General features: G+C 36.5%; 1 protein-coding gene across 1 annotated transcript in view; it reads right to left on the reverse strand.

Annotated features, from left to right (window-relative positions):
• The window catches only part of LOC117323234, a 53,061-nt gene that overhangs the window by 5,270 nt on the left and 35,138 nt on the right, over positions 1-12,653 (reverse strand). Inside the window, 9 exon segments of the mRNA XM_033878302.1 lie at positions 184-252; positions 431-454; positions 3,650-3,798; positions 4,278-4,407; positions 6,807-6,902; positions 7,373-7,489; positions 7,758-7,958; positions 8,443-8,593; positions 9,090-9,206. Of these exon segments, the coding sequence (XP_033734193.1) occupies positions 184-252; positions 431-454; positions 3,650-3,798; positions 4,278-4,407; positions 6,807-6,902; positions 7,373-7,489; positions 7,758-7,958; positions 8,443-8,593; positions 9,090-9,206 (1,054 nt within the window).

Consider the following 12,653-nt stretch of genomic DNA (forward strand, 5'->3'; position numbering starts at 1 on the left):
GTAAAACATCTTAATGTATTTTGATTTAGCTGTTGAGATGATGGATATCTTAAGACAAAAATTATGATGTAACCACTTATCGTCCATTTTCAATATAACATCTCATCCATTTAAATTATTTTGATAGCAGGTACACAAGTAGGTGTTATCCTGCATACTGTTACTCCATATTAGATGACTTACCTTTGTATTTGGTGTTAGGCTCATTTCTGATGAAGTAAGAAGTGAATATTTCCTTGGGAAGTTTGGCGACTGTAAACATTACAAATGAAATTTTTATCAAAAACATGAAATACAATTTGAATACGCATATATACTGATCAAATTATTTTGGAAGAAAATCATACATATACCCATATTTTTGTTTAATTTATACTCAATTTCTTTATTCTACATTATGCGCCTGTATATGTATAAAACAGCTACTTACCACTCTTGGACTCACAGACTCTGCCTGAAAGTAAAAAATGATGATATAAGATATTAGAATTATATTGATAACAAATCCCAACAAGACATTAGCACCTATAGAAACCAGAATCATCCCCCTTCAAATACTGACCCCTGACAAGTAACGGTGTGCATCTCTCAGATTTATATATATATGTCAGGACGTCCGAAATATTATAATTACAACCAATGAGGTTTAGTATGCCACTTCTTCTGCACACTGTTCTGCCCTCAACTTAGATCTCTATACCCAGACCTTTCTGAATCTAATTATATTCTGTCTTCAACCAAGACCTAACCAAATCTGGTCATTTTGTCTTCAATCTAGACCTAACCAAATCTGGTAATCTCGATCTCAACTTAGATCTATCCCAATGTGTACTTTCCTGTTTTCAACATATAAATGTATCTGGCAAATGGTAGTATTTGCTATTTTACTAGTATTTTGTCTCCAACATAGACTTACCTAGACTTCCTGTATCTAACTTACATAACTATCACTGATAATTCACACCTACATAACCATCTGTGATAATTCACACCTACATAACCATCTGTGATAATTCACACCTACATAACCATCACTGATAATTCACACCTACATAACCATCACTGATAATTCACACCTACATAACCATCACTGATAATTCACACCTACATAACACCTCTGATAATTCACACCTACATAACTATCTCTGATAATTCACACCTACATAACATCTCTGATAATTCACACCTACATAACCGTCTCTGATAATTCACACCTACATAACTATCACTGATAATTCACACCTACATAACATCTCTGATAATTCACACCTACATAACCGTCTCTGATAATTCACACCTACATAACTATCACTGATAATTCACACCTACATAACTATCACTGATAATTCACACCTACATAACCGTCTCTGATAATTCACACCTACATAACCGTCTCTGATAATTCACACCTACATAACATCTCTGATAATTCACACCTACATAACCGTCTCTGATAATTCACACCTACATAACTATCACTGATAATTCACACCTACATAACTATCACTGATAATTCACACCTACATAACTATCACTGATAATTCACACCTACATAACTATCACTGATAATTCACACCTACATAACCGTCTCTGATAATTCACACCTACATAACCGTCTCTGATAATTCACACCTACATAACTATCTCTGATAATTCACACCTACATAACCATCTCTGATAATTCACACCTACATAACTATCACTGATAATTCACACCTACATAACTATCTCTGATAATTCACACCTACATAACCATCTCTGATAATTCACACCTACATAACATCTCTGATAATTCACACCTACATAACCGTCTCTGATAATTCACACCTACATAACTATCACTGATAATTCACACCTACATAACTATCACTGATAATTCACACCTACATAACTATCACTGATAATTCACACCTACATAACATCTCTGATAATTCACACCTACATAACTATCACTGATAATTCACACCTACATAACTATCTCTGATAATTCACACCTACATAACTATCACTGATAATTCACACCTACATAACTATCACTGATAATTCACACCTACATAACTATCACTGATAATTCACACCTACATAACTATCTCTGATAATTCACACCTACATAACTATCACTGATAATTCACACCTACATAACTATCACTGATAATTCACACCTACATAACTATCACTGATAATTCACACCTACATAACTATCACTGATAATTCACACCTACATAACTATCACTGATAATTCACACCTACATAACCGTCTCTGATAATTCACACCTACATAACTATCACTGATAATTCACACCTACATAACTATCACTGATAATTCACACCTACATAACTATCACTGATAATTCACACCTACATAACTATCACTGATAATTCACACCTACATAACCGTCTCTGATAATTCACACCTACATAACTATCTTTGATAATTCACACCTACATAACTATCTCTGATAATTCACACCTACATAACCATCTCTGATAATTCACACCTACATAACTATCACTGATAATTCACACCTACATAACTATCACTGATAATTCACACCTACATAACTATCACTGATAATTCACACCTACATAACCGTCTCTGATAATTCACACCTACATAACCGTCTCTGATAATTCACACCTACATAACATCTCTGATAATTCACACCTACATAACCGTCTCTGATAATTCACACCTACATAACTATCACTGATAATTCACACCTACATAACTATCACTGATAATTCACACCTACATAACCGTCTCTGATAATTCACACCTACATAACTATCACTGATAATTCACACCTACATAACTATCACTGATAATTCACACCTACATAACCGTCTCTGATAATTCACACCTACATAACCGTCTCTGATAATTCACACCTACATAACTATCTCTGATAATTCACACCTACATAACCATCTCTGATAATTCACACCTACATAACTATCACTGATAATTCACACCTACATAACCATCTCTGATAATTCACACCTACATAACCATCTCTGATAATTCACACCTACATAACATCTCTGATAATTCACACCTACATAAATATCTCTGATAATTCACACCTACATAACTATCACTGATAATTCACACCTACATAACCGTCTCTGATAATTCACACCTACATAACCGTCTCTGATAATTCACACCTACATAACTATCTCTGATAATTCACACCTACATAACCATCTCTGATAATTCACACCTACATAACTATCACTGATAATTCACACCTACATAACTATCTCTGATAATTCACACCTACATAACCATCTCTGATAATTCACACCTACATAACATCTCTGATAATTCACACCTACATAACTGTCTCTGATAATTCACACCTACATAACTATCACTGATAATTCACACCTACATAACTATCACTGATAATTCACACCTACATAACCGTCTCTGATAATTCACACCTACATAACCATCTCTGATAATTCACACCTACATAACTATCTCTGATAATTCACACCTATACATAACCATCTCTGATAATTCACACCTACATAACTATCTCTGATAATTCACACCTACATAACCATCTCTGATAATTCACACCTATATAACCGTCTCTGATAATTCACACCTACATAACTATCACTGATAATTCACACCTACCCGTCTCTGGTCTTTCCTGTTATGAGGTTTCAGGAGCTCGGAGATGATGGTGCCCGATTTGCGTCTCATTCTGTGTCGTCTCTCCAGGTACTCTGGTGCATTGTGGTGGTGGATCTTCTTTGCACCGAGGTCGGCTGGTGATACTGATTCTGTTAAAAACATTGGGTACATACATGTATGTGAGCTTCACTTACACAAGATGCCTTTATCCAAATCATAACTATTCTTCAATTCCACTTTTTGTCAGTTTTCAAACAAAATTTGCCATATACTTTAAGGACCCTAACCCCTGACCTTGATCTATTTATAATGTCCTTGGCCTATATTTAACAGAAACAGCCATATCTGAAAAAGCTGCTAATATATATTTTCTAAACATTACAATTTAGGCACTAAATCATTCATGCATGGTACATCCTAGTGGTCACTTCCCAGATCCCTATAATGTCTGTGGTATATCAGATTATACACCAAAAATTTGTAGATAAAACAATTCTACAAAAGCAGGGATCAATGTCAGCTGCTGGTGTTCTACAGAGTATCAGGGACACTTTATAATATAACACCACTGATCAGACCACAGAAAATAACTCTCTTGGTAACATACTACCCATACAACATCACTGACCTTCCTGTTTACTCTTGCCCAGCTGCATCACCAGGCCTTTAGCTTTCTCAGGAATCTTGTCCTTGTAACTTTCGATGATTAGTCGTTTGATCTCCTGACACCATTTATGTTTCTGGTCAAGATTCCGCGCCTGAGCCCAAGAAGAGTGTGTAAATAATTGTTTTCATTGGATGGATAAGTCAGACGTGAAATATGGAGAGTTATCAGTGTAATAAAGGCAATTATAAATATAAAAGTCAGACATGAAATATGGAGAGTTATCAGTGAAATAAAGACAATTATAAATATAAAAGTTAGACATGAAATATGGAGAGTTATCAGTGAAATAAAGGCAATTATAGATATAAAAGTTAGACATGAAATATGGAGAGTTATCAGTGTAATAAAGGCAATTATAAATATAAAAGTTAGACATGAAATATGGAGAGTTATCAGTGTAATAAAGCAATTATAAATACAAGAGGCTCAATGGGCCTGTATCGCTCACCTGGCTCTACAGCAACTTTGAAGTTGATTGAGGTCATTTCTAAAGATACTATGTTGATTACCTCTTTATTCAAATATCATTGTAAGCTAGTTTTATTCATATTAAAAATTTTCTAGTCCTTCATTCCAGCATTCTATTGGCCTAATATCAGGTCTTGGAGGCTCTTGGCTATCGCAAAATTATTGCTTACAGATTTAAGCCGATTTCACCCCTGTGACCTTGAATGTTGGTCAAGGTCATTTATTTGAACAAACTTTGTAGCCCTTCACCCATGCATGCTACAGGCCAAATATCAAGTCCCTGGGCCTCTTGGTAATTGAGAAGAAGTCGTTTGAAGATTATAGCCTATTTGACCCATGTGACCTTGAATGAAGGTCAAGGTCATTTATTTGAACAAACTTTGTAGCCCTTCACCCCAGCATGCTACAGGTCCAATATCAAGTCCCTGGGCCTCTTGGTTAATGAGAAGAAGTCGTTGGAAGATTATAGCCTATTTGACCCATATGACCTTGAATGAAGGTCAAGGTCATTTATTTTAACAAACTTTGTAGCCCTTCACCCCAGCATGCTACAGGCCCAATATCAAGTCCCTGGGCCTCTTGGTTATTGAGAAGAAGTCGTTTGAAGATTATAGCCTATTTGACTCATATGACCTTGAATGAAGGTCAAGGTCATTTATTTGAACAAACTTTGTAGCCCTTCACCCCAGCATGCTACAGGCCCAATATCAAGTCACTGGGCCTCTTGGTTATTGAGAAGAAGTCGTTTGAAGATTATAGCCTATTTGACCCATGTGACCTTGAATGAAGGTCAAGGTCATTTATTTTAACAAACTTTGTAGCCCTTCACCCCAGCATGCTACAGACCCAATATCAAGTCCCTGGGCCTCTTGGTTATTGAGAAGAAGTCGTTGGAAGATTATAGCCTATTTGACCCATATGACCTTGAATGAAGGTCAAGGTCATTTATTTTAACAAACTTTGTAGCCCTACACCCCAGCATGCTACAGGCCCAATATCAAGTCCCTGGGCCTCTTGGTTATTGAGAAGAAGTCGTTTGAAGATTATAGCCTATTTGACCCATGTGACCTTGAATGATGGTCAAGGTCATTTATTTTAACAAACTTTGTAGCCCTTCACCCCAGCATGCTACAGGCCCAATATCAAGTCCCTGGGCCTCTTGGTTATTGAGAAGAAGTCCTTTGAAGATTATAGCCTATTTGACCAATGTGACCTTGAATGAAGGCCAAGGTCATTTATTTGAACAAACTTTGTAGCCCTTCACCCCAGCATGCTGCATGCCCAATATCAAGTCCCTGGGCCTTTTGGTTATTGAGAAGAAGTTGTTTGAATGAAAAAGTTGACGCCGGACGGCCGGACGACGGACGCCGCACCACGGCATAAGCTCACTTGCCCTTCGGGCAGGTGAGCTAATAAAAGTTAGACATGAAATATGTAAAGTTATCAGTGAAATAATAGCAATTATAAATATAATTAGTACATGTATTTGATTAAAAGAATCCCTCAAAAAAGATATAGATATGTGACATCATCAAATACATATGCTATACTGTTATTTTGTATGACATGTTGGTAAACTAAATAAGGGGATACAAGGATTTTCCTATTGAATATTGTATTACACTAGATTATCAATATGTATTTTCAATATATAATTAATTTGTACATAGTGAAAATAACAGAAAAATCATTCTCAGTTCGTGAAAAAAATACCACAGTATATACCATAACAATTGATGAGAGTCTGTACTCTAATGGTACTGGTAAATATCTTGTCTCATCATAAGTACCTTTATCAAATTTCTAACATTGTTGATGTTATTATGAATTTACTACCCTGTTTATTATAAATTGTTCAAATTCCACCATATGTTTTTTTTTTTTTAGCATAAATCATTTTATCTGCAGTCTCATAAAAAGTGGCAGGTGTCTTCAGGAGAATTACAATGTTCTAATTTTAACTGACAGACCATTATAAGAAAAAGTTGCAATGCTTTTAATTGTGGGTTTCTTGGTACAGACCTGCAGCGTATGTTGGCCCCGAGGGTTGTCAAAAGGAATTATCTGGAAACTCAGCGGTTCTTTTGGTAAACTCTCCACCAGCATCAAATTTGAACACTGCAAAAGAAATTTCAATTTTGAAATATCTGGAACAGTTTCAAATCTTTAAATTACTTACACTTTAGAGCCATAATAGTTTGGAACTCCTATCAAATAAAAATTTGTGTTGGTAATATTCCCAATATACCCCAAGTATGCTAGAGTTATCTCCCTTCTACCTAATACTGTAATTACATGTAACCTGTCATTCTGAGGGCAATTAAGGCAAACACAAACAGAAAAGGAAAACACATCTTTATTAAGTTAAATATCTCACTTGATAAGTTTATACTCCTCAATCACTCATTTACAATTAAATATTCCTATTTTCTAAAACAGATATATAATTTTAAACAATGAAAGTTGGTCTGTATCACTTGTATGCAGGCATCAAACATCTTATTTTATAAAACTAAAAGTTCAGAGAGTAAGAATTTTTGTCTGTGATGGTATAATGTGGACAATTATTAAATAGAGGTATAACATACCAAAATCACTCCTTTACTACTGAGCATTGAGTCTTCTTTCCTCTTGGCGATGAGAATCCCCTTCTCAAACAGGAACACATGCCTGGACGTCTTAGCTCCATAGATACGGAAACTTCCCTGTACAAACAAAACCACTTTATTACAATGTCATAATATAATTAAGGGTATATGTACCAGTATTAATTTCACGAGCAATAAAAGACATTGTCATATTCAAATTGCCTTTAAAAATTCTCAATAAAATTTACACCAAAATTGCATTATTATATTAAAATTTCCTTAAAAAATTCTCAATAAAATTTATACCAAAATTGCATTGTCATATTCAAAGTTCCTTCAAAAATTCCCAATAAAATTCACACCAAAATTAAAAGTGATTCTGTACCTCGAGGACAAGTTCTCCGATTCTAGTCAGGTCTTCGCCCTCGTACTCCTCTAGCTGGGACTGGATCTCCTGAACCCGGACGGCATGTTCATGTTTACGCTTCATCTCGTTGATGTGCTGAGCCATGCCCGTCATGTGATCCAGAGCAGTAGAAAGTACCTTGTGGCCCGGGTCTTTTTTGTCGTAGTTCTTCAGGATGTTCTGTCAAGATTAATTATTCTATGTAATAGTGATGTAAGTATTCCATGAGTATGTAATAATGATGTAAGTATATCATAAGTATTCAAAAGAGATGTAAATATTATAAAAGCATGTAATATTTTTATAAATCTATGATATACACATTTGAACAGAAAATATCTGACATGGTCTCCTTCAAATATTCATTTCAACAGTGGATCAGATCAAAACGGTAGGAAAAATAGCTCATCTCTCTTTTATTGATTTGTGTCAAATCTTCTAAGTCAAATATTGTATTAATTCTCTACATAGGTTTCAATGGATTTCTCTGCCAGGTTTGAGCGAGTTCTGTAATATTTGGAGTTCTGTTTGGATAAAGAGGTTGGTGGTTTTCCGTGGGTTTCTCTGCCTTGTTGGAGCGTGTTCTGTAATATTAGGAAGTTTTGTTCGGATATAGAGGCTGGTGGTTTTTCCTTGATATGATAAGGATAATAACAATACTTACATGAAGCAGAAGATGGTACTTGAGGACTCGCTGGACAGGTTTCAGGAGGTAGGAGCCGAGGGGTAGATTGTGGCCAAGTCTCTGTTGCTGCGTCTTTAGCATCTCGCAAAGATCAGGATCCATCATAACGTGAGTTAACACCTCCACCGCACTGCAATGTAAACAATTCAGTCAGTATTTTCAAACTTGCATAAAAACGCTTCAATACTTTAAAATTGTGACATAATTCTTTTCTCATCCTACAATTTTCTGAGAACGCCCATTCGTCGACCATTCTGTGACATGAAGATATGCCTATTTTACAGAAAGTATAGCTTAAAATATAGATAAATTTTGTCCTATCGTTAACTCAATGTAATAACTTTCATATTTATTCTATTTCCCTTTCAGGACAACTTTGTGTAAAGCAGAATGTAAAATAACATATAACTGTCCAATATATTGTTCCAATAAAAGTCATACCACCATACATCTGAACTCAATAATGTCAATATATAACCAAATGGCATGGTTTTCAGATTCAAATGAAGCTTATATTTCATCCACAAACAAAAAAGACATGTTTTATTCCATCTCCAAAAATAGCTAATTCAATTTGGTCTTTAAATCATAGAGTATATTTAGAAGGACTAACCCTAACCCCATACCTTGGGTAGTTGGTGCAGTATTGTGCGTATATTGCGAATCCTTCGTTGTGTCTGAGGAAACAGTCAGCAACCTTCAATGGATTGTCCTCACATTGCTCCAGTTCTCCTAGGAACACTCTGTCAAATTACAGATGAATTGAAAATTAATTAACTTAACAAATCAGTTTACTACCTAAAATAACATACAGGTAAATTGAAACTTTACCTAACAAATAGTTTATTAGGATGTAGGGAAACACAATTTACTACCTAAAATAACAAACAGGTAAACTGAAACTTATATTACACAGAAAATGCTGAATGCAGGTACACTTTATGTATATTATTATATCTTTTAAAAAAAATCCTGAGGGGCAACAGATAAACAGAGCTATGAAATAGCAATTGTTAGCATTACAGCAGAACTACAGGAGACACAGGCATGGGCTTATTATCAGATATGGGCTTATTACCAAGCATGGGCTAATTACCAGAGATGGACTTATTACCAAACATGGAATTACTACCAGACATGGACTTATCACCAGAGATGGGCTTGTCAATAGGCATTGGCTTATTACAAAACATGGACTTATTACCAAACATGGACTTATTACCAAACATGGGCTTGTCAATAGGCATTGGCTTATTACAAAACATGGACTTATTACCAAACATGGACTTATTACCAAACATGGGCTTGTCAATAGGCATTGGCTTATTACAAATTATGTCCTTATTACCAGACATGGGACTTTTACTGAATAATAATGGTAGTAAATTTTGCCTATTTTGAAATCTTGGTAACTTACAAAATCGACCAGGAATACATGTATATCTAATTTTAATCACCAAAGTTCAAAGATCTATCTCTTGTTCCTGAGTTAAGAGGCGAACATTTTAAATAAAATGTCATACGATCACATTATAGTGAGGGAATTGGAAGAGCATATATATAAAATTTAAATTAAGCTTGGAATGTTAGACACATCGTTAATGAGTAGACATGATCAGGCTTGCTCAGCCTAACATTAGCAATCAAGTTGTTAAACTGTCATTCATCAGAACACAGGGACACAGTTTTTGTCTGATTTCAATGACAGTATGAAGTAGTCATATCTTCTCTGCCCCTGGAAAGATTTCCATTGGGAAAGAATCAGTAAATTCTCTCCAATATTATTACTGGAGTTACCCTGATTCAAGCTTTCAGGCTTACCCTCGACCTAGGTAACATCCTTTTTGAAATTGGACTAAAAGTTTAAAGAGGTTCTAAAATAATCTGTTTTGTCAAAAGTCAGACACTGTACTGACAGAGGAGGGATAAATGACAACAACAGACACTGTACTGACAGAGGAGGGATAGATAAACAACAGACCCTGTACTGACAGAGGAGGGATAGATAAACAACAGACATTGTACTGACAGAGGAGGGATAGATAAACAACAGACACTGTACTGACAGGAGGGATAGATAAACAACAGATACTGTACTGACAGAGGAGGGATAGATAAACAACAGACACTGTACTGACAGAGGAGGGATAGATAAACAACAGACACTGTAATGACGGAGGAGGGATAGATAAACAACAGACACTGTACTGACAGAGGAGGGATAAATGACAAACAACAGACACTGTACTGACAGTGGAGGGATAGATAAACAACAGACACTGTACTGACAGAGGAGGGATAGATAAACAACAGACACTGTACTCACAGAGGAGGGATAGATAAACAACAGACACTGTACTGACAGAGGAGGGATAGATAAACAACAGACACTGTACTGACAGAGGAGGGATAGATAAACAACAGACACTGTACTGACAGGAGGGATAGATAAACAACAGACACTGTACTGACAGAGGAGGGATAGATAAACAACAGACACTGTACTGACAGAGGAGGGATAGATAAATAACAGACACTGTACTGACAGAGGAGGGATAGATAAACAACAGACACTGTACTGACAGAGGAGGGATAGATAAACAACAGACACTGTACTGACAGGAGGGATAGATAAACAACAGATACTGTACTGACAGAGGAGGGATAGGTAAACAACAGACACTGTACTGACAGAGGAGGGATAGATAAACAACAGACACTGTACTGACAGAGGAGGGATAGATAAACAACAGACACTGTAATGACGGAGGAGGGATAGATAAACAACAGACACTGTACTGACAGAGGAGGGATAGATAAACAACAGACACTGTACTGACAGGAGGGATAGATAAACAACAGACACTGTACTGACAAAGGAGGGATAGATAAACAACAGACACTGTAATGACGGAGGAGGGATAGATAAAACAACAGACACTGTACTGACAGAGGAGGGATAGATACACAACAGACACTGTACTGACAGAGGAGGGATAGATAAACAACAGACACTGTACTCACAGAGGAGGGATAGATAAACAACAGACACTGTACTCACAGAGGAGGGATAGATAAACAACAGACACTGTACTCACAGAGGAGGGATAGATAAACAACAGACACTGTACTGACAGAGGAGGGATAGATAAACAACAGACACTGTACTGACAGAGGAGGGATAGATAAACAACAGACACTGTACTGACAGAGGAGGGATAGATAAACAACAGACACTGTACTGACAGAGGAGGGATAGATAAACAACAGACACTGTACTGACAGAGGAGGGATAGATAAACAACAGACACTGTACTGACAGAGGAGGGATAGATAAACAACAGACACTGTACTGACAGAGGAGGGATAGATAAACAACAGACACTGTACTGACAGAGGAGGGATAGATAAACAACAGACACTGTACTGACAGAGGAGGGATAGATAAACAACAGACACTGTACTGACAGAGGAGGGATAGATAAACAACAGACACTGTACTGACAGAGGAGGGATAGATAAACAACAGACACTGTACTGACAGAGGAGGGATAGATAAACAACAGACACTGTACTGACAGAGGAGGGATAGATAAACAACAGACACTGTACTGACAGAGGAGGGATAGATAAACAACAGACACTGTACTGACAGAGGAGGGATAGATAAACAACAGACACTGTACTGACAGAGGAGGGATAGATAAACAACAGACACTGTACTGACAGAGGAGGGATAGATAAACAACAGACACTGTACTGACAGAGGAGGGATAGATAAACAACAGACACTGTACTGACAGAGGAGGGATAGATAAACAACAGACACTGTACTGACAGAGGAGGGATAGATAAACAACAGACACTGTACTGACAGAGGAGGGATAGATAAACAACAGACACTGTACTGACAGAGGAGGGATAGATAAACAACAGACACTGTACTGACAGAGGAGGGATAGATAAACAACAGACACTGTACTGACAGAGGAGGGATAGATAAACAACAGACACTGTACTGACAGAGGAGGGATAGATAAACAACAGACACTGTACTGACAGAGGAGGGATAGATAAACAACAGACACTGTACTGACAGAGGAGGGATAGATAAACAACAGACACTGTACTGACAGAGGAGGGATAGATAAACAACAGACACTGTACTGACAGAGGAGGGATAGATAAAC

Source organism: Pecten maximus, chromosome 3 (genome assembly GCF_902652985.1).
Source record: "Pecten maximus chromosome 3, xPecMax1.1, whole genome shotgun sequence".
Lineage (NCBI taxonomy): Eukaryota > Metazoa > Mollusca > Bivalvia > Pectinida > Pectinidae > Pecten > Pecten maximus.